The sequence below is a fragment of the Stereum hirsutum genome (genome assembly GCF_000264905.1).
Source record: "Stereum hirsutum FP-91666 SS1 unplaced genomic scaffold STEHIscaffold_13, whole genome shotgun sequence".
Taxonomy (NCBI): Eukaryota; Fungi; Basidiomycota; class Agaricomycetes; order Russulales; family Stereaceae; genus Stereum; species Stereum hirsutum.
In genome coordinates, this window is record NW_006763143.1 from 271,858 (window position 1) to 296,702 (window position 24,845).

At 52.0% G+C, this 24,845-nt stretch overlaps 8 protein-coding genes across 8 annotated transcripts; 5 read left to right on the top strand and 3 right to left on the bottom strand.

Moving 5' to 3' along the window:
• Positions 1-2,813: 2,813 nt before the first annotated feature.
• Positions 2,814-4,119, top strand: STEHIDRAFT_159841 (uncharacterized protein; the record flags this gene model as incomplete). The annotated part of the gene is made up of 5 exons (XM_007307334.1): positions 2,814-2,958; positions 3,028-3,044; positions 3,136-3,214; positions 3,274-3,951; positions 4,034-4,119. The coding sequence occupies 5 exons, from the start codon at positions 2,814-2,816 to the stop codon at positions 4,117-4,119; spliced, it is 1,005 nt and encodes a 334-aa protein (XP_007307396.1).
• Positions 4,120-6,224: 2,105 nt separating this feature from the next.
• Positions 6,225-7,562, bottom strand: STEHIDRAFT_159842 (uncharacterized protein; the record flags this gene model as incomplete). The annotated part of the gene is made up of 2 exons (XM_007307335.1): positions 6,225-7,451; positions 7,509-7,562. 2 exons carry the CDS (start codon positions 7,560-7,562, stop codon positions 6,225-6,227), a joined length of 1,281 nt encoding a protein of 426 aa, XP_007307397.1.
• Positions 7,563-9,605: 2,043 nt separating this feature from the next.
• Positions 9,606-10,176, top strand: STEHIDRAFT_113416 (uncharacterized protein; the record flags this gene model as incomplete). Its single annotated transcript, XM_007307336.1, has 4 exons — positions 9,606-9,623; positions 9,696-9,854; positions 9,906-10,012; positions 10,095-10,176. The coding sequence occupies 4 exons, from the start codon at positions 9,606-9,608 to the stop codon at positions 10,174-10,176; spliced, it is 366 nt and encodes a 121-aa protein (XP_007307398.1).
• A 2,376-nt stretch (positions 10,177-12,552) lies between these two features.
• STEHIDRAFT_141076 (uncharacterized protein) lies at positions 12,553-14,344 on the bottom strand (the record flags this gene model as incomplete). The annotated part of the gene is made up of 3 exons (XM_007307337.1): positions 12,553-13,099; positions 13,177-13,984; positions 14,046-14,344. 3 exons carry the CDS (start codon positions 14,342-14,344, stop codon positions 12,578-12,580), a joined length of 1,629 nt encoding a protein of 542 aa, XP_007307399.1. The 3' UTR covers positions 12,553-12,577.
• Positions 14,345-14,569: 225 nt separating this feature from the next.
• Positions 14,570-16,044, top strand: STEHIDRAFT_123695 (ChaC-like protein). The gene is made up of 12 exons (XM_007307338.1): positions 14,570-14,666; positions 14,728-14,752; positions 14,841-14,911; positions 15,001-15,060; positions 15,125-15,155; positions 15,211-15,264; positions 15,331-15,344; positions 15,402-15,479; positions 15,538-15,571; positions 15,630-15,700; positions 15,767-15,844; positions 15,939-16,044. Exons 1-12 carry the CDS (start codon positions 14,604-14,606, stop codon positions 15,987-15,989), a joined length of 630 nt encoding a protein of 209 aa, XP_007307400.1. The 5' UTR covers positions 14,570-14,603; the 3' UTR covers positions 15,990-16,044.
• A 915-nt stretch (positions 16,045-16,959) lies between these two features.
• Positions 16,960-17,917, top strand: STEHIDRAFT_148833 (uncharacterized protein). The gene is made up of 2 exons (XM_007307339.1): positions 16,960-17,409; positions 17,489-17,917. Exons 1-2 carry the CDS (start codon positions 17,079-17,081, stop codon positions 17,788-17,790), a joined length of 633 nt encoding a protein of 210 aa, XP_007307401.1. The 5' UTR covers positions 16,960-17,078; the 3' UTR covers positions 17,791-17,917.
• Positions 17,918-18,451: 534 nt separating this feature from the next.
• STEHIDRAFT_62877 (beta-lactamase/transpeptidase-like protein) lies at positions 18,452-20,744 on the top strand (the record flags this gene model as incomplete). Its single annotated transcript, XM_007307190.1, has 6 exons — positions 18,452-18,778; positions 18,854-19,107; positions 19,188-19,296; positions 19,370-19,663; positions 19,714-19,899; positions 19,968-20,744. The coding sequence occupies 6 exons, from the start codon at positions 18,452-18,454 to the stop codon at positions 20,742-20,744; spliced, it is 1,947 nt and encodes a 648-aa protein (XP_007307252.1).
• A 384-nt stretch (positions 20,745-21,128) lies between these two features.
• Positions 21,129-24,587, bottom strand: STEHIDRAFT_141080 (inositol monophosphatase). Its single transcript, XM_007307340.1, has 10 exons — positions 24,261-24,587; positions 24,089-24,165; positions 23,929-24,017; positions 23,609-23,744; positions 23,334-23,523; positions 23,263-23,277; positions 23,181-23,196; positions 22,982-23,116; positions 22,522-22,870; positions 21,129-22,407 (listed from the first exon to the last, which is right to left on the bottom strand). The coding sequence occupies exons 1-9, from the start codon at positions 24,494-24,496 to the stop codon at positions 22,784-22,786; spliced, it is 981 nt and encodes a 326-aa protein (XP_007307402.1). The 5' UTR covers positions 24,497-24,587; the 3' UTR covers positions 21,129-22,407; positions 22,522-22,783.
• Positions 24,588-24,845: the final 258 nt, after the last annotated feature.

A 24,845-nucleotide genomic window follows, 5' to 3' on the forward strand; every position in this document is an offset into this window, starting at 1 on the left:
TCCAGAATATCATCCTTGAGGACGTGCATCAATTGTGCTTTCTTCCTCATGCCTTCCTGCTCTCGACGTCCCTCTCTCGCCTTCATTTCCGCAAAGCGGGACTCACGTACGAGATGGGCACGCCGCACGATGTCCTCCAGGCGATTCTCTCTCGCGAATCGGACGGGCCTCGCATCGACAATCTCGAGCTACAAAAACCATTCTCTCCGGCCTGGACGAGCCTCACGATCAAAGGCCTGCGTAGCTTACGCGTCGAATGGTCGGACATCGATTTCGCCCCGTCGTGTGGCGCGTTCTTCGACCGCCACACTCAACTGGATAACATCCACCTGAGTGGCGCTGGATTGCGCGACATCCGCGCGATTGAGAGGGTTCCTCTTCTATCCTCGCTCTATGAAGCAGCGGGTGTGCAGGGTTTATTGGACGCGTTCTGGGTGGACAAAGTCCACGTGCTCAACGAATATCTCGACCGTTCGGAACAAGAACTTCATCTGCGTAAAGTCAGGATCCGGATAACGAAGAGACCTGCGGAGGTTGTGGCCTTTCTATTGAATAATCTGCCTGTCTTCGAAGACCTGCATTTAGTATGTGATGCAGATTCTCGGGAGTCGGGGAACTTTGTGCCCATCGTACGTCAGCTCCGCTCGAAATGTCTTCTGCTCCTTCACCTCCTCCTATCGGTCGACTGATTCAAGCCGTCTCTTATTTGCCACAGTCCGATCTGTGGGACATGGTCCTCTCTTCCACTTGTAACCTTCAACACCTCCGCCATCTACGGTTCACCAAATTCCCATTTTGGAACGACCCAAACGATTTGCAAACGATGTTCCTTCACTCCGTCCCATCCCACGGAGCACCGATGACTGGGACGGGGAGGTCGAGTACCCACCGGAACTCAAGGAACATATAGAAACTATGAAGAGCAGATATGTCGACCCCTTAGTGGGTCGGTGTCCGTCGCTGACGTGGGTATCTGTGAGGAGACCGGAGATGGAGGGTGCAGTTGGCGCGGATGGGTTTGTGTTCAAGGTCTGGAGGGAGAGGCGTAGTAGACGGGTTGAAGCGGTCGAGATGAAAATACGTGAGGACATGCCTCTTCCTTGAGAGAATATGGTGGCTGGATAGGGGTATTGAGAGGAGCTGTGTGTATAGCGTTCGCAATCCAGCACGGGTGGTATTGTGAGTGCTTGTGTCCTTCGGAGGTGAACGCGCTTTCTGAGGCATTGGAGTGTGAAGCTGGCTACCTCCCAACCTCTCAGTAGTCCCTTCAATGCGACAGCCGATTAGACATCGCTATAAACTTACCTTACCCATCAGAACTCTTGGAAATCCCTGAGAGGCCCTGAGAAGCCCTGAGCGGCCCTGACGATCCGTTCCGCGAAAGTCCGTGAGGTCTCGAGAGCGCGTCAGGGCCTGTCAGGGCTCTCAGGGTGCGTCAGGACGATCAGGACGATTCTGGTCGTTGTGTGGCACCAGAAAAATGATCATAAATTCATATAAATAATCGTATTTACATGCGAAGCTACATAAAGAGGTCTACAGAGGCTCTGCTTTCGAGTCCACCAATTTTCCTTCATGTTCAAAACAGTCACTCGTGTTATACACACTGTTCTTGAGACTACACAAACGTTAAACTGCCCCAGACCCCACTCTCTCGACTTTTCCTTGCTCTGATAGACTACATGGCCTGCGAAAACGGGTAAACTTGTTTGACTCCATGAGATTATGCAGACCAAGTAAGGGTGGAGGTTGAATAGATAAGTAGATATGTTAAGGGGAAGGCGATAGAAGTAGAAGAGCCGATGAGCTACGAAGTGCTGGGGGTCAACAGAAGAACAAAGAAGCGCGTACTATCCGGTTGTATCTTCAGCAAACCAGTCGTCCATGACGCTTTGAAACACACGCAAGGAAGCATGCATGCTTCCATCGCGATCGAGCGTTGGCGTAGTGTTTTGGACCGTGTACGATGCACATCTGCACAGAAATGACATATCCAGAATCAAAAACACAATCGCAAGAGAGGGGTGGGAGGAATAAACTCACGCCAAAAACGACATCTTGCGGCGAGATGCGACGACTCTCAACCTCGCCGCTATCCCCTGCAAGCACCGAGCGACAATGAAGAAAAAGAATATAACAAGACGAAATGAAGTATAAGTTCGAGGACGTACAATGAAGTAACGTGTTCCTCTTGCTCATCATCGCTCTCCTCGGTGCTACACTCACAGCCGCTGCATCGAGCACAATGATTGTATGGTGAGGCCGAGATCACTAGAAGAAATAATGCCGTTGTCTTGACTTGTCGATAAGGCCGGCCACTTTGACGTTGCAGTGAATGAAATTGTTGATGTGATGTAACTGCGTGATTTGGATTGAGAAAAGGGATCAAGATAACATACGTACAGGTGGGATTGTAGCGCCTTTATTTCGCTGGCCCGGTCCATAACAGGGTCCTTACCGAGGGAATATAGAACGATGCACAGGGAATGCTTGACAGAGACAAACGAGGTACGAATACAGAACAGAGACGACGCCGGACGACGCCCGACGCAAGAGTTGAACAGAGGACAAACAAACGTCAACAAATTCGACGTGGCATTTTCAGAGTTTGTTGTCGAAGTGTCGAAGCCCTTACCCTCCTTCACCCTCTCCCCGACTCGGCATCATACACCGGCCCACACTAGGGCTACGCACATGTCGGTTGAATCCTCAGACTCTCGTAACCCGGAGCGCCGAGTCTGCACTTGAAGTTTGCGAATGTGAAAGTAAATGTTGGTAAAGAATCCTGCAAGTGTGAAGGTGAGCCTCGTCGTATGTCTTCAGCTTGTAGTGAGGCATGGCGGCTGGTCAGGCAGGCGAGCGATGAGCATGGCGCGGGTGCGAGCGGTTTTGAGCTGCTGATGGGCACGGCAACACTTATTTTTGAGCTGGAAGTCGAGGTCTTCTTGCTCGAGGTGGGTATGTGCGATCGCCTGGATGCGAAGCATGCTTGTCGATGCGCTCGCCTTGGTCGATCTCGACTACTAGGCGATCCCGGGCCTGGGGTACGCGGTCGAGGAGATCGCGAGGGAGAAGACAAGGATAAAGAGGAGGGGGAAGCCGTTCGTGCTCGGGGCGCAGCGGTATTATGCGTAGGTCAGCGCGATGAGGGAGGAGTGCCCTAAGGTCGGGGGCGCAACATCGTCGACGTGTGGCCTGTGCATCTGCGGGAGTGGTATGCTAGCGTGGATGGGTAGCAGGCATCTGATGTCGACTACTCGTTCTCCTTTCTAGCCTCAAGCTCTACTCAGGTACGACTGCGGGCCGTCGAGCTCATCCTGCCCTGCTTCCTACACCTCGACAAGGCACTCCTGCCGCTGTATGGAGACCATCAGCTCGACAGCCTCGCCATCGCGGCCACCGTCATCTCGACTCTGCTCACACGTTCATCTTGTGCTTGTGCCGAACGCGCTTTGTCCTGGTTGAGGCGTCCCACCGCAGAGATGTTGGCCGCCGCTGGGATCAATGCCGCAGACTGGCCTGGTCGACTGTCATTCCACCCGCTTTGCGTCTCGGCCTTGCATTATGTTCTTTCCTCATACGACGACGGTGGCAGGCGCATAACCGTCCTCGCAGAGGACGCACATGACCCCGCATCCTCAACCATCCTCGCATCCTACATCTCCCATCTCCTCTCCATTGCCACCACCCACTCCCACACCTCCTCAAACACACATCGAACGAACTATTTCACGTACATCCTCGCCCTCACTCTCTCCCACTCCCCACCCCAAACGCTCACCCACCTCGTCTCCCTCTATTTTCCTCCCCCTCCCCCTCATTCTCCCTCTTCTGCCTCGATATTCGCCCCTCCACAACTCCCACCCGTCTCGTCCACACTGTCTTCGAACGCACAGACGTCCGCGACCTCCCCGAGTTCGAACAGCGTCAAATCACTCTCGCCCTCCCCCGGTTCGTCTTCGTCCCCGTGCAATGGCTGAATCTTAATTTGGAGAAGTCGAGGTTACTGATGCATGCGTCGGTGGCACTACAGTCGCAGTCGCATGCGCAACTACAAGTGCAATTGCGGATGCACGGGCTGCAGAGATCACCACCGACGTCTCTGAGGCCGTTAATTAACCCGATGACGGCGATGATTCATTTCCGCCGTCTCGTAGCTTGTCCGGACTTTGTGTTCATGAAGATAGTATAGTGTATTGTATTGTGGTTGTAAGATCTACGGTGTTGTCTGTCGGAGTCCCCAACTATATACATTGTTCTGCGAATAGAAATACATTTTGGGCCACACAACGACCAGAATCGTCCTGACCGTCCTGACGCACCCTGAGAGCCCTGACAGGCCCTGACGCGCTCTCGAGACCTCACGGGCTTTTGCGGAACGGATCGTCAGGGCCGCTCAGGGCTTCTCAGGGCCTCTCAGGGATTTCCAAGAGTTCTGATGCCTTACCTATCGATCCAGTCAGACGAAGATTCCTGGTCGCGCTCAGTACGGACCTCCAAATACTCGACACACTAAGTTTGCGATAACTCGGCGCCAAGTTGAGTCCCTGGAAGTACAACTTCAAGGGCATGCAGAGCGACTGTGAGTAAGTGCAGTAACAGCGCCTCGCTGAGCTATATATACTACAGCACCCAGGCTCGTTCTAATCTAATCCGAGTCTTTCGTGTTCATGATACTGTACCCGATTTGGCACATATCAAGTTCTCCCGCATTGAGCACATGTATACGGAACCACATATGTTTCCGAAACCCTCTATTACCTACTACGCCCGAAAACATCGAACAACCTAAATACGCCACAGGGTCTAGCCTGTCTAAAGGGCCGTACATAAATTCAACCCGTCCCGTAAATAAACGCAGACGCGAACGCCACACCTCCAGAGCCCCACCAATCGCGATGGGATAATTGACCGTCATCATCCGAGTCCATCATACTTAATGCCACGAACATCTCGGAACCGTGGCGTCCTCGGCCTTCTACTTCAAGTTCTCATGCACCCCGTGTATGACGCCGACGCCACTCATGATCAGCCACTGCCAGTCCCTAAAATTAGAGTAAAGCTCGAGCTCAGAGCTCGGACACTGACAGCAGGATTGGGATTCGCAGGCACCGTAACGGTAACGCTATCCTTACGCACCTAAGCATGCACATCGCACAAGGGACCGTCAAACTCAGTCTGACGTCCTCCCTCTCTTCCTCCCCTCGCGCCACACACCTTACACTATGCACTCGTGCATGCATGTGTAACCGTAAATGTTAACGCCACCGAATCGGCGAGTTGACCTTGGCAGGCTTGGTAAATGCGTGACAGGAATCAGGCTTCCGAGATCGAACACACACGGACGGATATGCATGCAGGGAAATGCACGGTCAGACAAGGGACAGGAGAGGGACGGGCCCAACGACAACATCTAAGATATCAATTCGTGATGATGCATACTAATACGAACGAATAAAATCAGCCGGCCAGATTACAGCCTCTATTGAAGAACGAAAACGGAGGCTGGTCGGACGGATGATGGAAGATATGATGAGCATGGACGATGCGAAGAACGAAAACAAAGCCGAGAGCGAAGAGTGATTACTGCGAGTTCGAGTTCGAGTTCGAGAAAACGCTGAGTGGATTGTACGAGAATGAAGGGCGAAAACGAGACGTCGAGAGCAAGTGACGGGGGTTTTGCATAGCCCGATCGGAAGCGAACAGAGCGTTGATGAAAGAAAACGAGCGAGAAGACGAAGATGGAAGGAAAGAAAGAGGCAAGACAAGACGATGAGCGACGACCAGCGCGTGTCGCGTCATTTATGGATTGGAACGAATAAGGAAGAGAGGCATAGACAGACAGCGAAGGAACGAAAGCAAATGGATTGAAAAAGGATGATATGATTTGGGATTATGGAGCGAAGTCCGGTTGCTATTGTGCGCGAGTACGTATCGTATGCGGGTGAACATATGGATTGAGTGGATGAGTGAATGCGGTCATGGATGAGTCGTGAACGTTTATGAGTATGCTACAAGCTTGAGGGTCCGAACGAAACGAAACATGGAACGATAACGGGACTGATGAAAGACGAACGACGAAGAGAGAAGACGAAGGCATGCGAGTATGGAGGCATGCATTGTGGAACCGAACGAGCAACCGAGAATCAGAAAGCCGGATCCGAGCGCTAAACGATCAAAAAGACGCCACGCCACAATAATCAGCACACGTCTCGCCACACAGGTCAGAGCAGAGAAATGCTCACCACAACGGCCCTGAATACCTCCGCATTCCTGACAATTCTACAGCTCACTCCGAGCTCCGCACACCTCCTCTTCAACTCAGGAAGCAAAGGATGCTTCTCACCTCCCTTCCATAGCATCAACACCACGCTCCGCGGGCCATCCTCTCCCAGACTCGCCACCAACGGCCCCAATGAGGTATTCCCATCCACACCCAGAGCGATGTCCTTCAAAGCGACGTCCTTCCTAGGCCTGAAGGCCGCAGACCGTTCGATGCTCAAGCTCTCCAACGCGGGGCATTCCTTCGCCAGGACCGTGGCCTCCGAAGCCCTCAACGTCGGAAGCGAAAGGGACTGCAGCTTCGAACCGTGCGCGGTGAGGATGTGCTCGAGCGCAGCGGAATCGCTAAACGAGACGTGCAACGACCGGAGACTCTCAGCCTTCTCGGTATCGTGGAGCAGCCAGTCGAGGAACTCATAACTCGGAGCAGGCGGGAAGTTGAGACTGAGACTGGAGAGCTTTAGCGCACATGGCTCTTCGGCGACAAGCTGAGGTGGGTAGCCACGAAGCGAGAGGTTTTGGAGGCTGGGCCAGGCAGAGATGAGCTGAGGGAGAGCGGAGAAGTTGGTGGACCAGTTTGTAAAACGAAGAGAAGTGATGGTGCACGATGCGGAACGGAGGATGGAGAGCGTCTTCTCATCGAACGTCGGCGTTGGGTTCTTCTGGCGGGAGAAACTGAGAGGGGAGCCGTGTGTATTTTGGGAGGCGGCGTGGGGAGTGGGTGGGCCGTAGAGCGTGAGGTCGATCCCTTTGAGGTTGGGGCACATTGTTGTGGCCAGGGCGAAGGAACGAGGAAGGAGACGGAAGGGCTGGGAGGGATCGATGGTTGCTCGGAGACTCCGTACACACGAAGCGAGGGCACGACCACGTTCGGTACCTGGATCGACAGCAGCACGGAATGTGTTGGACGAGCGTTGCGAACGGAGATCGATGTTGCGGAAGAGGAGGGTCTGGGCTGGAGTAGACCATGATTTACAGACAAGGGAGCAAGCGAGGAGGAGAGACGTGTCGGGTTCATAGGTCGGGGTGATGGATGCGAGTTCGACTATACTGAGGATAAGTTCGGCTGGGAGGGTGGCCGGACGGGCATTAGGCTTAGGTTTACAGGGTGCTGGGGGAGCAGGGGGGTATGCGAGCGTAAGGTCAATCGTGATGTCTTTCGACGGGGTCTGTGTTCGGTTCATGTCAGTCACGAGAGATGGAAGGACCAAGTATAGTTCACGTACGGCAAGCGTGAAGGGCCAGAAAAATCCGGGAAACGAGAGCTGCAGGTAACCCATCGTATTCGTCAGAAACTATGTTCAGGATTCGTCGGTCGTCGGGTTCGGGTCGTCGTCGGATGCTCGAGCTAGGTGATGAACACGACGTGACTGAGAGCCGCCCGGGATGACGAGGAGAGCGCGGGGGGATGCAGGGAGGACGGCATGGGGGCGTCGAGCGTTGGGTATATATACTTTCCCTCCATCCGTTCAGTGAGTCAACCCAAAAATTGGCACGGCACTGGCACTTGGGCAGAAGCAAGAGATGTGATGCACCGCCGAGCAGCCGGAAGACAAAGGCCCCTGGCGATGGGGAATTGCCGTAACTGTCTGCCCGTTTCGAGCGCCCTTCGCTTCCCTCAATCCCTTTCTGGGCATCCAGCGATGCGCGCTGCCTCTTTTTTGCTCTTCCAATGGGGATCATCTCAGCAAAAAAAAAGTTTCAGTTGGCGGTGAGTCAAGCAGCGGCATGCTCGAGGTATAGTACCTCATCCCATCACACTGCCCCCCGAACGCCGCGCCGTTCCAGCGTTCTTGGCCCACCGAACACTCAGCGTCACTTCACTCGTTCAGGCGGGAGGCGGTGGGCAAAGTTGCTGTAGAACGATATCATGATCCATGTGTTTGCTGTGTGTTGATGCCATGATGCGAATGGTATGTCTTCACGACGCCCCTGCGAACTGATGGCGCCCGATTGTTCTTGGTCCCACCCACAGCAGCTGCTCGCTCTGGCAGAGGATCCGTCCGAGGAATTAATTCACCCACGCCCGCTAGGAGATCACTGCGGTAAGGTTGGATGGGCGCGTGAGCGTGTACAATATCCCGAATCACCGCTTGCTCCGATATGATCTTATTGTCTTTTTTTCACGCCTTTCGTCCCGGGTTGCCCTCGAACAAATAGACAAGGCAAGCAACAATAACACTCGCTTCGCACGATTATCGTCAGAAGATCATCTCAGCTCACTTGGACCCTGTGGTTCGCGATGCTACCCGTTTGGAGTCTTGCTACGCTGACCTGACGCTTTGTGGCGGGTTTGCTGTGGACTTTCGCCTGAACGGGGCAAAGGCATAGTTGTAGGCGCCTATTGGTCCGCGGTGCACGCCGCGCGTTAAAATGCTTTTTTTCTTTTTTTTAATCTTCGACGGCGTTGGGGCTGCTCCGACGCCAGTCCCACCGGGGAGGCGGGTATGCAGGATGTGTCATTCCATTATGTGCCGTCACCGACATCAACCCGTTCGTCAACGGATCGCGGCCATCTGCGTCGACACCGGTCAACGATGATGCGGCTTGGAAGGTGACCGGCCCCATCGTTTCAGTGTTCAAGCTTTCAGGCTTCAACCAGTGATCATACGTCGTTCGTTGACGGTCTCTGTCTCCGCATGTCACCCCTCGTGGGTCGGGTATGGCGCGGTTTCACCTCCTGGCCTCCTGGCGATCGTACGCGTCGTCCTGGCCTGATACAAATTCGCTTCAACCTCCATCCCTGCCTCGTGGTACGCGGACAAAAGGCCTTATTAAATTGCTGCGTGGGGCGAACGAAATGAACTGTTTTTACGAGTACTTGTCATCCTCGACGGGGAACTCATGCTAGTCATACATACGAGATGCTGAATTTTGAGTTGCTTCGATCGTTGGCGGACTCGGAGAACGCGCCAAGTTCTCCCGCTCTTGCGCCTTCTCATCTTCGAGGCTTCTCCTGCGCCTGAATTTCGCCATTTAAGGAAGCGCATGGAGAACGGCGAACGCGCGAACGCACGAATGGATGGAGGGATAGATGAATGGCATGGCGGAACGACGGCGGCGAGGCTGAGAAGGGTCGGTGTTGTTATTCGTGGCGCCCATTCCGGGCAGTGCACCCCACGCGTGCGAACAACGTAACTTTCGAATGTGCCCCAACTGGCTACTTGCACGATGTGATGCATATGGGGTGTGACGGATATTCCTCGCGGCTAGTGTACAGTGTCCTTGGGCGTTCAAGGACATCATGTTCTCTCGCGCTCGCGCTTTCTGCAGTCACAGAGCTATGTTAGTGCGACTTATCTCGAGGACTGCACACGGCTTACATGCCTCAAGGCGAGACCGTAAGTACTTGTACACCATACCTCATTCACGCATCTCTCATCCGTCGTACTCGACTCAATCGCCGCTACTAGTCTACATGCGGCGGTGCTCCACCGGGCATCGTGCATATTGCACCCGTCTTACCTCCTCCTACCTCCGCAAATATCCATTCGCGGCAAATTCGCCTTCCTATCTCGGACTTGCATTCACCACGAATGGCCGCTGGACTAAAAGGGACACCGCAAGCTCAGGTAAGTCATGAAAAACACGAGCTCGGCATGAACTAATTACTTTACATACAGAGGCAAATTTCCCCACATGAGCTTACTCGTGCTGATACCACCAAGCTATCATTGGCTGCTGGCCTTCAGGCCATTGCGTCAGCTCGACAAATCGGACGTATGGCCTAGTAAGGGTCCGTTTAACGCGACATACCGACGAGGATTGCCGTTTCCAGCCTCGTCAGTCAGCGTCGACCGATAAGTATCCAGTCATCTGCGGCGGTTCAGCCATGAATTTAAGCCTTCGTGGCGGGGACTTTTCCTCCTTGGAGAACAACGCGGTATTCTCTAAATGTCACTCCTGCGTCCCGCTATTCTACTTACTCTAAACGATCGTTTCACGTCCGGTTCATTGTCGCCCGAAAGCGGTGGACCGTAACCATAACTGAATCACCACGAGGTCGATGACCAACGTCATCAAATCGCAAGTTTGTCGGGGTGGGTGCTGCACAGGTCCCGTCTATTCCTTTCAATTAAAGCTTCATTTCACGCACCCGCAGGCCGCAGCGCCAGCGTCGTCGACCTTTCCAGAACCCAACGTTCAAATCTCCCCCTTCAATTCTTCGTGTCCCCCCCATCTGAATCCTCCCGAGCACCCCGACGTTCATCTACACATGGACGTCACGCACGGCGTTCGCTCGGACGCGTCAAAAAACCTTACTTCGAAGGATTAGATGGCGAACGTGCACCTATATCAAGATACCTGGCGTCTAAAAACCCTGCATCCAAATGGCGAAGGAGTGCCCCACTTTGGATTATTTCAACAGTTCAGTCTTCCGCGGATCACAAACTCGGACAATTACCTTCCCAAAGGAGATTTTTGTCCAGACTCGGTGCTCACTTCATTGTCGACGCGCATATGGAAGGACCAAGGTTCTATTTATGGGCGGTTCGTGCCCGGATCTGTGCGAGGTGTGTTCTCAGGCCTTCAGGGCGTGTCGATTCATTGCGGAGGTTTTCGTGAGGAGGGCATATGCATATGAGGGTGCCAGTACGCTGATACTTGCATTTACAGGAATACCTCGACTACTCTGATTTGATTTGAATGAATGGCGGGAGCGTTCTGTCAGACGTCGGGAGATTTGAGCAGCGGCTTTTGCATGACAGAAAGGTGCGTTTTGTGCTGTCTGTAACGAAATGTGTCTGGGACGTTCTCTCGAACTTCAATATACGATGTCAATTTCGCTATCGACGTTTCGTGTCGAAAAATTATGGATTTTCGGGACATGTTCGCGGAGCTCATGCCAGTGTACTGCGCTTTGTGGTTGCAGATGAGTACCCACTGAGCGTGAGCAGCTCAATGACGTGCTGAGGACTAGACTGGTGATCGCGCCTCTACAGTCCGGGGTGAAAAGGTGACGGTTTCGTGAGTACCTGAACTATGGACGCGATGACCAGCTGTCGCAATGAACCTGTGGAATAAATCGCCCCCAAGCTCGTTCTCTCACTGTCGTCGCTTTTTCTTCCTCTTCTGCATCTTTAACCAGGCATGCGTCGTCCCTCTGTTCTCCGCATCATCGACGCGCGTTCATGCTGTCCGGTACCGCTGCTAGCCAGCATTCTCTAGCATTGCGGAATAGACATGATCAGAATTCTCGAGATTTTCTCCTGTTACCGACACCTCTTACCTATGATCTCGTACGTTCTGGCCCTATCCTTCACGTCGCAAACTACATTTCCGCCGTCACCTAGTGCTCTCGACACTCGGCCTGCTGCATGGCATAGCACATAGCCTATCAGGATTCTCAGGGCCTCTGTCATCCATCCTTGTGGCGGCGCCACAACGCCGCCTCCGAGTCTTTCTTGCCTCAGATTCAGATTGCCTATAAGTTAACGTTTCCGATTTCCGAACGTCGGTCAATCCTCCAGTCAGTCAGTCAGTCAAGGACTAGAGCTTAAATTCTAACTCCTGAGCTACGGCGACTCCCCCTCAATATCATTGTTGATATACCGACCGGTGGGTCTGATCGCCAGATCAGCGCTTCATGTACGGAGTGTCGTCATTGCAGGCTACATATCGCTGCCTAAATACTGATGAGCGACGGCCGCACCTGGTTGAAAGTCGAATGTATACTCAGATCGCCCGACAGAAACGATGTCTAATCGGGGACTCGCTAGGACCACGAGCAGAATGGATAACCTGCACTCAGGTTTATCCGAGCACCTGCGACCGAAGAGGATGGCATCAATGTAAAGTCGCCGCTGGTGTTGAGACATCGAGTATAGTGACAGGAACACTGTGGCACTCGGACACTCGACTCGACCAAGCGAGGAGCACGCATTCGATCCTTGGACCGAATCTCGCTTTTTCGTCTGTACTCGTGCTGCTCTTCCACACTACAAAACTTGAGGGACGATCCTTCTCACTACGTATGGGCCACTGACAATGTTGACTGACCGAAAGAAATGTGAAAATATCGCGAAATGTTTGACGTAGAGGACAAGAGACGTCGACGAAGGACAGGACCCACAGCGCCATTTTTGCGAGACTGACCGCACTCTTCACTACGGTGTCGAAATACAAATGAACACACAACGATGCAATGTACCAGTCACAACGTTCACAAATCTACCAGCCTCTAAATTGCTCCGATCGCCACACAACGTCACCCATACTCGTACGAATTTACTGCCCTGCTCCGGCTTCCTGTTCCTCGTTCTCGCCTTTGCCCTCGTCATCGTCTTCTTTCTCTTCATACAGTGTCAACCGATACCTCCTTTTCCCTGACCTCGACCTCAACACATTGACTAAAGAGCTTAACTTGCACATGGTTACTCTCTTTGCGCTCCACCCCCTTCCTTACAAGCCCCCCTTTCTGCGCATCACTGCCCACCTTTATGATCTCCCTCCGGACCGTGTACATGAACGTACCACGGATGAACCAAGTCTCACTCGTGCTCGTCCCTTTAATCGACACAACCTCTAAACGTGGACAGTGTCTTGCGAGTTCCTCGACTTTGAGTGCTAACAAATCGGTGAAGCCGCTGAGCATCTCCGGGACAGCAGAGTTTGTGCAATGCTCTGGATCGCGCATGACTTCGCCATAATAAGTAAGGGTGGTTTCCACGCGCTTCGCCCTTGTTGTATCGTTGGGGAAGCGTTGCGAACGTGACTTCGAAAGTGGTGGGTTGGGGAGACGAAGGTCTTGTAGCCTAAGTGAGGTGACATATTCTAAGTTGGGTGGGTTGTCGATTATGGCGTCCCAGACAGCAGACTGAACATTTTGAAAATTCGGGAACTGGATAGATGAGGATGATGGAAAAAGTGGAGATGTTGGAGATGAAGACTCGCCGTGGTGAAACTATCGCCTTTCTCATGACTCTCCGTTTCTTCAATGAATAGCATGCGGCAAGGCGGCAAGTTCTCAAACAAGAACAGGAGAGTGCCTTCTGCATTGTCTTTTATGACAATCCAAGCGTGTTCTAGATCCCACGGCGTGGGAAAGCTGGCGTCGGGTTGAGTAAGACGCCTCAATTTTAGCTCCTTGAAATGCCAGAACCTTGTCGGGTCATCGGTGTAGAGCGAATCGAGTCCGGGGATATTGACGACGGTTTGAGGGCCTTGCAATCCACGACCAGACAGAGATACTGACACTAATTCTGGATGACGAAGGAAGAATGTTGGAGCATCTCCGCACCAATCGAAGTCGTCCTGTGAGAGAGAGCAGATATACAGTTTCTGTAGACCTGGGATTGTCAGGCGTGTCCATGGAATTGGCGGTGAAGAAGGTGGGAAGACGACGTGGAGATATCGGAGATGTGGACCGACGAGACCGCAGGGATCAAGTGCGCGGGCACTCGTGAGGATCTCTGGCAGCGGGTCATTCCAAATGAATAAGGCGCCGCAAAAGATACGAGACATAGAGACTGAGTGGTAGAATGCAGGCGAAAGGGAAGCTAGTTGCTTAATATCCTCAATGTAGAATGCTTTCAGAGATGGGTGCGAATTGGCGGCACTGAGGGTGCGTTCGTCGAGATGAGTGTCCTTGTCCACCAACCGAATCGTCGTCAGTTTAGGCAAGCTGAGTAAGTTGTATGATAGTTTTTGCAGGGAACGGTGTTTTCCTGTGTCCAATATGTGCCAATCTACGAGAATGTGTCTGCGCATGTATGCTTTCAGAAAGAAAATTTGGGAAACAATATCAAGGGGTAGTTACGGACCGTATTTGGATTGAAATTCTACCGTCAAGCGTCAAGCCCTGGATGACACGCGTGAGACGGTTAGGATCGAGCGTTCGTTCTATGTGAATGACAACTTCGTTGTAGAGGCGACAGGCGGAGATATTTCGGAGACGTCTGTTGGTAGCATAAATACTTTTCAACACAGGGTTCAGCTGGATCAAACCACCGCCAGGTGCTGTGGTATCTAGCGATGCCCACTCGTCCAAGGGGGGAAGACAGTCGAGGATGCCATGGATTGTTTCGTTCGCAAGCGATAATAGGGACGTCGGATGGGCCATGTTTTGCTAGGCAGAGTCAGATATCAACCAGTAAATTGAGAGTAACCTACTCACATACCGTGTCTCAAGGTTGAATGTCAAAGGGAGAAGGGAGAGTTGAGGGAGAGCGCATTGGTCATGTCAGCCGTCGGACATTGAAACGCACTGCCGCAGCGGGCGGCGAATTGCGCTGATTCGTCACATTTGGTGCCACTCACGATTCATACCGCGACCGTCACCCATAAATCTCGAGGTTGCTGGGTTCATCAATCTCTCAAGAATGACTGCATCGCAAGGACACAAACCGTACATCGTATTCGGATATGGGTCATTGATCTTCAAGGTCGGTCTGGTCTACTTTTCCGAGTTTCGGCAAGTTGATGATCTCCTGAATCATCTATTAGCCTCCGCCACATACCATCGCAGAGAGTGCGTGCTTATGAACTTTCCACTTTGTACGACCGTGGTATAGTCTCTTTAAGCTAGATACTAACTGCACACATTATCGGTGGCATAGCGCCGGGCTACCTCAAGGGATATGTACGACGATTCGCGCAGAAATCGCACGATCATCGAGGAACGCCTGAGGTGCGTCGGATCACCCTCCTCTCCTCATGGAGAAAATGAGACCACAGTATGAAAATGGTTGTCGTGCGTTACTAATCAACTTTGCTTAGAGCCCTGGAAGAGTGGTAACACTTGTGCACATGGAGGATTGGCAAGAATTCTCGTCCTCCGTGAGTTATCGATTAAATTATCACGAATTGTGGTACTCTGCCTCATCATGACTCTGAAATTCAGGACCCTTTCCCTCGCGAAGACGTGGTATGGGGTGAGCTCTCAACGTGCTGGATCTGCACTAATCTATGGCGCTCATGTTGTAGTAGGTATTGCATACACCATCGACCCAGTTTATGCATCTGAAGTTCGGGATTACTTGGGTATTTACCCCCTGAGCTTTGTCTTTCCATTCATGTTAACATCACGCGAATCTTGTTTCGTCGAAGATTACAGAGAGAAGGTATGGCATCACGTCGTCTTATTCTTGCATAATAGAATGCCATTGAACGTCGTGTAGGACGGCTATACCCTAGAATATGTCGACATCTATGGCATCAAGGACGGCAAAGAGATAGTCCTTATCCACCAAGCCGTCGTACGGCCTTCTTAAACATCTACATATCGTGTACAACTCATGTCCTATCCGTTTTCAGTGTTACGTAGGCCGGAAGGATAACCCTTCGTTTAGTATGTTTGTTGCTCATTCGTACCTCTGTTGTTCCACAAACTAATGTGTGTGGTGCAGACGGATCTGAACCTCTCGATGAACTCGCCAATACGATATGGCACTCGGTCGGCCCCTCTGGGCGCAACAAGGTCAGTCGATGTTTGCTCAGGAATGCAAGCCCTTTTGGGGTGCTGGTGACGACTCATGCTCCTCAGGATTACTTATACGAGCTAGCAAAAGCTGTACACAAGCTGTCGCCGGATTCGTTCGACTCTCACCTGTTTGCGCTTGAGGTGGGTCTTCCATCCTCCCCCAGTGAACTATGCACAACCGCGAATTATTGATCCTTCACATTCTCTACGATCATCAACGATGGGCTGCATGTAGGGTAGGTTGAGGGAGTTGGACAAGACTCACGGACAAGACGAGACTGTGTAGAGACCAAGTTTTGTACAGAGAATGATTCGAAAATGAATGCCCAGAGTGATAGAGTCTAGTTGAATGCTCCATATAAACAGAAGGGTCTCAAAGCATCATATCACGTATCGGAATGAAGGACAAAAGGTTGCCGCCCCTGTAAAGATGCATATGCGTTGGGCAAAGAAGAATAGTGCCACACCTCAGACACTCGTGTGGCACGGACATCGGGGACGGCCGGGCACCACGTCAGCTGAGCTTCAACCTGCTTCAACCTTCTTGCTTCCAGCGCATCTTGCACGCGTTCCTCCCTGGTGCAAAATCGTCTGGTATATGATCCCTAGCACATATCTTTGAAGTTATTCAACTTTGCGATCGCTGATAATAATTGCTCGATTATATAGGCTTGTCGGCGATGACTTTGCGAAGACAGGCAGTGCTTTCCTGTTCGCGCTTGCACGCGAAACAGCTTACTAGCCTATCACTCCCAGGCCCCCCTCGAGCAACATCAAAAATGGCGTCGTTACTTGTGCTATTGCCTGAGTATTCTTTGTGTCCGTCCAGGCCTAATCTATATGTATGTGGTACTTGCTCTTTCTTCTAGCTCCTGTTTCCAGCCTCGATCTGTCTTGATGATGCATCTTTGAAACTTGCAATTTTATCTGAACTGGAATCGAACCGTATTAACTCTTGTATCTCTCTTTAAAGGTGAGATACGCTTCAACATCCCGCAAAATAAAGAATACATCGCAAGTCTCACCGACGGCAACGCCACCTCGACCTGCAACGCGTACTAGACGACTGATTGAAACTCTGGATCCAGCCCACCTTCGTCCCTCAGACTTCCATGACATTTCAGGTGAAATAAGCCCAATATACCGCCATCCTACGATTACAGATCACACAGCGTGGGCTCCGAGATATTACTCCCCACGCATTAGCCCCGCCGTACCTTTTCCACCAAACACACACGGCTTCCTCTATTACACCTCTCTGGCTTCGGCCCGCCCTCCAGTTCCGGATAACCTGACATCTGAACTCGGGAAAATACGCTTTCGGATTACGCCCTCGAGCGACCCATCATCTTTTGCGCACGGGAAAGACCTCTTGATGCCGAACGGTCTTACATGGCACACGGTTCCTCGTGCCCCATACAATTATCGGAATGGTCGTCCTTCATTTCTGTGGAAGCTGCTTCTACGTGACGGTCTCGTGTCAGACTCTATCACGTACAAGCACAAGCAGCGACATTCGAGTGACGACTTGACACGATTTGGCCAGCCTTTCCCTGTCAAGTTCGCGGGCCTAAGGTTCACTCATACTGTACGTTTGGGCGATATGGGTCAGGAGTCTACCGCAAAGGAGACGGCACAATTAAATATCAGGAATCCGTTGCGTCCTTTACTTGCCACTGGCGTCGAAGGCCCCAGCCTTTACAGTGGTAAGCCGCCTTTAAATACGCTAGTTTCGTCTTATTATTGGATGGATGTATGTTTCTGACGCTTTTATATTTTATTCAGGGTCTGCGCTCTGCTGTTTCGAAAAGTTCGTCGACCTCCACCATCCCTCAAAACGGAGCGTGGTGATCAGAGTCCTGAAGATACTTGAACCGGCCAAGGCACTAGGGCAATTGTCCTCGAAGCGAAAGACCATGCCAGATGCGCCAATCGAGGGCGAGCTCTTGCCTGCTACCAGTTCACGTCACAAGTGGATATATTCTTTGGACGACGCAGCGGATAGGAAGTCGAAGGGTGGGACTGCCCGCGGAATTGAGATTTTGTTCGAAAATGAGATGCTGGAGCAAAAGAGGATTCTCGAATGAGGAAGATCTGCGCTGGAGACGACGGCATGGATAGATTTTCTCGCGCCATGGGGAGGTCCATTTTGGTGCTAACATTGCTCCGGAGAGGCAAACCAGTCCTGTTCATTTATGTGTAAAGAACGGAAATAATAAACCCCATCTATATGAGCTTCTACGAGGGACGAATTCTTGCTTGCCTGTGTATTCTGTCTTCTGAAGGCGCCACAGTGGCCCTGCTCGGCACTGACCCGGTCAATTCCGAACGATGCTCAACCAGCCTGCTAAACTTCTGAACTGATACATCTTGAACGTCCAGAATACACTCGTATCCTTGGTCGTCTTTTTGTCATCCCCTTTTCTTTCCTTTCCTTTGGGCGATTAGAACTAAGTTCAACAACACGGAGCGGTCCCTCGGGCGTTTGTATTTGATCATATTACTACTGACTCGTGCCTGGTAGTGCGATAAGTATGCCGCCCGAGTTTTCGTTCTCTTCGCGTCCTCCATTCGTCTTACCGACTTGAAAGAGGTCCTATATATCCAAGGAGCCCTTGTTCGCAAGGGTGTCGTACTTGGTATGTTTTTATTTTTGTCTCTGAGAACCCAACAGGCTCACTCTGATGATAGCTGCAACACGGTCCATAGTGCTCGCGCAACACCTTCCAGAACCTGAAGCTTTCTAGGATGGTCTACCACGCGTCTTTTGCTCTCACAACAATCGTACTCGCTTTTCTTAGTACGGTGATTGCTGTTACCCACGACGACTCCGGTGCCCAGCGACCTCTCCACTATTCAACCTTATCTCGCCCTCAGTTTCAACGGCACGATACGGTCTCGCATCTAGCTTCGTTGTCGAAGGTCAAAGACGTGGTGATAACCCCCGACTTGTCAGACTGGATCAGAGAATGGATGAAGAATGGGACAGTCCCTGGGTTGGCTTTGGGCGTCGTACATCTGGACGGGGAGACAGAATTTGGAGGGTTTGGGAACAGGACGGAGGACGGCGATCCTGTGACTGAATCTGTATGTCCACTTTCACCTTCCTTTCCTGTATTCACCCTACTAAAGGTGTCGTGCTATGAATAGACCCTCTTCGACCTCGCATCTTGCTCGAAAGCCTTCCTTACAACATCTCTCGGCATCCTCATCAACGATTACGCCACTGCAACAAACTCTACTCCTCTGCCTTCCTATGTGGAGACTGCGACAGGTGGAGTGTTTGATTGGGATAGCAAGGTGAAGGATCTGTTACCTGAAGGAGAATGGGGCTTGGAAGACCAGTGGGCGAGTGAGAAGGCAAACTTGAGGGATCTGTTGGGGCATATGACTGGGATGCCTAGGTGAGCAGAGTCCTCTTTGTGTCCCTTCGTTGTGGTTAGAGATCTGACCAATTTTGACGATTTTATCATCGAATTTGTAGACATGACTTTGCCTACGCGCCAGGTGATTCGGGCAAGGATATCGTGGCGAAACTCAAGCAGCAAAGACCAGCATACGAGTTACGGCAGAAATATCACTACAATAACCAGGTCTACCAAGGTCCCTCTCTCCTGCCCTTCACCGTACTCACCCTGTCTTCTACGTTCTCTTTTCGCCCCGCAGATGTACATGGTCGGCGCTCATATCTTAGCCACACTCACCGGCAACCCGTATACCTCCTTCGTCCAATCCCGCATCTTCGACCCGCTCAACATGTCCTCCTCTACTTATTCTCCCGCCGCCGCTAGTGCTAGTATCGACCAGGCCGGGAAATCGGAGCTGTCGGAGACATGGACAACGTTCGGCAGGAGGATCCCGTTTTGGTTCAGGGAGGAAGATGTGCAGTTGAACGCCGGGTATGCGGGTGTGATTTCGAGTGTGCAGGATTTGGTACGTCTCGCCTTCGGTGGTCGCACCGTCCCCGTCCGGTTGGCTGATAGCTTGATGCGCTTTACTCGTTGCAGGAGAAATATGTTCGAACATTGTTGAATTTCGGCGTCTCGCCGGTCGACAACCGGACCATTATTCCTCGCTCTGTCTTCGACGAGATCACCACGGCGCACGCTATTACGAATGGCAGTCCAAAATCGAGTGATATGTCTATCGGAGGATATGGTTTAGGTTGGGAGAGAGCAAGTTATCTGGGCAAAGATGTACGTTTCCACTATCCTATGCAGCTGGTGCCTTCTTCGACCTGACTCGCTCATTGACCTGTAAACAGTACCTGGCCCACTCCGGAGCCATCCCTGGCTTTTCCCTCCGTATCCTATTCCTACCCAACGACGGTCTAGGCTTCATCATTCTCGTCAACGCAGGGGACAAGTTCGCGGAGAATACGGTGCTAGAGAGGAAGCTTATGCGTGCTGCATTCGATCTTTCTGACCCTGCTGGTCCAACCGATCCCGAGAAGCCTAAGAAGAACGAGACCGAGACGACTCCCCTGCCATTACCTCTTTCGGCGTATGCAGGAACGTACAATAATTCAGGCTACGGTGGCTCACTCACCCTCTGTGATCTTTCACCCTCTGCGCTCAACGCACACGCGCCTGAATATTGCGCGAGAGTCATAGCGGACTATGCCTCCGTCGACGCCTTCTTACCGCGAGCTTCCTCCGACGTGTCGACAGACCGAGCACCCCAACTCCTAGCGTCCTGGCCTCGCATCTGGAGTTCCCACCTCCGTCTCACCCACGAAACAGGCAACAAATTCTGGCTTGCTCCCTCCTCGCTCTTCGTAGAAGGTTATGGACGGAATGCGACACCTTTTGACACTTGGGACTGGGAAGGCGATGGTCCGGGGGAGGCTGTGATGGAGTTCGACGTTACTTTGGGAGATGGTGTCCGTGGTACGGAAGAGGAGACAGGAAACGTTTTGGGCATGGGACTAAGATCCACCTTGGATAATGAAGGAGTGAGTAATCGGGAGAAGAAGTGGGCTGGTAAAGAAGAATTCACTGTGTGGGATGTCGCGGATGCGTGGTGGGATCGGGTGACTTGATTGTAGGTGCCATAGAACGGTATATGACCCTTCGAACCAGCGATAATATACCATGGTTCTGAAATGTCTGGAGGTCGTGTCAGAGCCTGCGGGGAGACTATCATGGGTGAATATTATACGTCGTATAATCCTGAATGTGGGAAGAGTTGGAAGGAACGGTCGAATCGCCAGAATAAAGAGTGTGGCTCGAGCCTGCGTGGGCAACTGGTTCGGAAGGCCCCGAACTGACATCGACGCTCTTGCGGGTGACAGCAAGTGCCTTTCATCTTCTTCCCATCACATCTCTTGTGCTGAAGGTCTCCTCTTTCCTTTTATCAATATTTCTCTCTGACATGCGCGGTCTGCTGATCGTATCAAATGTCCTTTCTTTCATAGGCCCTGAATGGAGAAACTCCCCGTCGAACTGCGTACACAAGTCTGTCGAGATGTCTCGCGCAACGATCTTGTCTCCCTCTGTCTGACCAGTCAAAGTTATGCCGCCTGGGCCACGCCGCTACTCTACGAGAATATCGGAGACCTCGCAACATTCGGAGGAGGGGAGAGGCGCCGTTTCGCACGCTTGGAAGCCACCATCATGTCGCGACCGGCATATTTCGGTCCCATGATCAAATCCATAATATTCTCCGACTTTGACAGGTCCTCGAGTATTTACCCATCATACAACAGGCCACCACAGAAGAGAGACCTAACTCCAGCTCTCTGCCAATTGACCGATCTCCGTCAACTGACTATACGGACATACTCAGGACTTTTTGACACCGAATATTTTTCGAAGATCTCTTCCGATACGGCGTCGACTTTGACCCACTTTACGAGCACGAATATCCCTTCATGCCCTGCGACTATCACCGCATTCTTGGAGTCCCATCCGAAGCTCACGGTCTGGCGTCTCGGAAGGTGTTGCGACAGTGGCGACCAGGACCGCGCCGTGCCTTCCTATCCATTCCACTTTGCGCAAGGCCTGCCACACCTTAAGATATGTGAACTCGACATCGCCCGTGTCGGCGCTTTGTTGTCCGCGTCGCTTTTGAAAGTGATGACCCACCTTACCCAGTTAAGGATCGACTACACCTTATGTGACGACTCACACACTACGGAGCGATTCCGTCGAACCAGCGAGCAAGCGCACTTGGAAGCCTTCAAGCTTTGTGGCCCCAGACTCACACATCTCTCCGTCTGCGAGACGCCACACAATGGCGGACGTTGGCAGTTCTCCTGGGTTCTTTCCAACCTCCTTACCCATACAACCAACCTTCGCCACCTCCAACTCCGCCAACGTACTTACACCGTGTCTGCAACACCTCGCCTTCGCCCCCCGCAAGTCCTCGACGTCTCGAACTTGGAAAAAGTCAAAGACGCTTTTCCGACGTCATTACAGACCGTGAAGTGGGTCGCCGAGGATGCCCTTCTTAGTGGCGGCGGTCTTTCCGCCGAAGGGACCGCCAACGCCCATGCGCTCTTCTCACTCTTTCCGTCCTTGAAGGTCGTGGAGTATTATCAGATGCGTTATCTGTACGTATTTCGGCGAAAGGTGGATGGAGATGGGCTGAGTTCGGTCAGACGGAAGAGTTATAGGATGGTTCGGGGTTCTATGTTCTCCGGGCTTGAGGTCTCGTCTAGGTATACCGATGAGCAGGGTATTGTACCCGACTTGGAGTATTTGGTGAGTTGCTGACACTGTCAAAGTCGCTATGTATCGTCAGATAGATCGACTCCTAGCACCCCTTACCATCCAGTTTTTCTTGCTGCTAACGAGACGATTTTGTTGCCACGACAGAGTTTATGATTTACTCAGTGTTCGACGCGTTGAACACTCATCTGAGCATTATATGACCTAGCGAACCCTGTGATCGACCGATGCAAGATAAAACCATGAAATACACTTTCTATTTGACTTTACACAGCGTAGATTCGTTGATCCAACAGACTCTATCCTCTAGCCTCTTTGACTTGGCGACTCTCGCTCTACCAGCGTTCGATGGCCTCATCAACCCTACTTCCTTGACTCGTGCGGTCTTGCCGGTCCTTCTTAGAGGCGATTATTTGTTGATATCAATGTCAACATCATCGACGGTCTCGTAAAACTCCTTCACGATCCGCTTTTGCGCATCGAGAGCGCTTTCTCCCTATCAGAACATTTCAGTAAACGCCTAGTATCCTACCGCGCCGCCCTCGCCTCATACTCCTCGCCACCCAAAGCGCAAGATCGGGGAAAGACATATGCTTTTGGTACACACCTTTCCACCGGCTAGGCCTCTCACAACCAGGTATTTCCTCCCTCTGAGGATATCTTCTGTGACCTCACCGTCGTGTGGCGACCACCGCGAACCAGTGACGAATCCTCCTGCTTCTTGCGCTATGACGATGCCCGCCTGTGGTGCAGAAGGTGATGAGGTTCCTTGTGGACTAACGCGTGAGACGATGAATTCGACTCACGCAGACGTCCCACTCCCTGATCACAGCGACATTGGGCCAACAATCAGTCTTCCTCGGGCGAGCACGTCACGATTATACGCACCAGCATCCAATCTCCCTACACAATCATGCCAAGTCAAGACTTCGCGACATCTGGGGATGAAACCAACGTACCAGTAAAGATCAAGCCCTCCCTGAGCCACCATAGCAAAGTTCAACGCCGCACTTCCTATACTCCTCAATGAATGTGCCATCTTCCCGCCTTCAACTCCGCCGTTTGCTACCGTGTCTGCGGCAAGGCGCGTGAAAGAGTCGGCTTTGGGCTTGAGAACGGAGGCTTTGCGGTCAGATCCCCATTCGATGGCTAGTGTACCCAATTGAGAATTGTATAAGCGTGGACAAGATACGGGAGTGCGAGGTTTACGGGTGAAGGAGTAGAGGAGACGCACCGAGCAATGCCTGTGATAGCGAGGCCAGGGGACGAGCTGGATGGAGAGGCAGTTTGGCGGGTGGAACACCTGGGCGCGTAAGGTATGAGCCTTGTCCCTTGATGCCTGTATAGAGGTGGTCGAGGAAGGGATTGTACTGGAGAGACATGGGCCACAGGGGGTGGCGCAATGTGATGTGGAAAAAGTGAACTGTCAGTATACGCTCGGGGAGTATGGGTTATGACGAGGGTAGTAATCGATATTGGAACGGAAAAAGGATATTGATTTGCTGGTGGTGGGTTGATGATGTATGAAAACATTCAACAAGTGATATAACTCACGATGACGCCGAGGACGGGGCGTTTCTCGTCGATGAGACCAAGAGAGATGCAGGCAAAAGGGAAAGCGTGCACGAAATTCGTAGTTCCATCTAGAATACAACACCCAGTCACCATTAACATTCTGGTGTATGTACTAGCATGAGGTAAGTAGAGACCATACCAATGGGGTCAACACAGAACGTCGGCTCGTCCGTCAGAGGTGGACGGTTTCCAGCTGCCGCAGTTTCTTCTCCAACACTGTATTCCAACCCCACAGGAGCGATATCACACGATTGACCACAATAAGTGTCCAGATAAACGTCACAGAAACTGAAATCAAAACAGAAACGTACAACTTGAAGCTCGGATACTTTTCCCTGATCTCCTTCTTCACCAACTCCTCCACCTTCACGTCGTACTCCGTCACCAGATCTACCGAATTCTTCTTCTCGTTGATACCCGTATCTTCTGAAGCCGCCGCTATCTGGATCGCTTGCGAACCTTCGAGCATGATCTTGCCGGCGTTGCGGGCGAGAATGATCGTCCATTCGAGGATATCCTTCAGTTCGGACGCGGAGAGAGGTGCCATGTATGTTTTGCGCTATGAGACGGTGTGATGTTGGAATTTGTTGTTGGTGGATGGTGAGAGTTGATATGAACGAAGAAAACGACGATATCGATGACGGTGGAGTGTCGGCGACATCCTCAAACGTCTTAACCATCACGTTCGTCGCCACCCATCGAATCCGTGCCACACTTTTGCTATACGCCGAGCACTGGGGACGGCATCCACCGCGCCTGTTTCAAACTCCACCGCCCGCCCCTGTGGCAGCGGACCCTGATTTTCCACTGCTTATGGGCGACAATGTACATACGAACCTAGTTCGAACCTCCCCGCTACAGCGCCACCCCTCCTCTCCCTCCACATTATGCAGAAT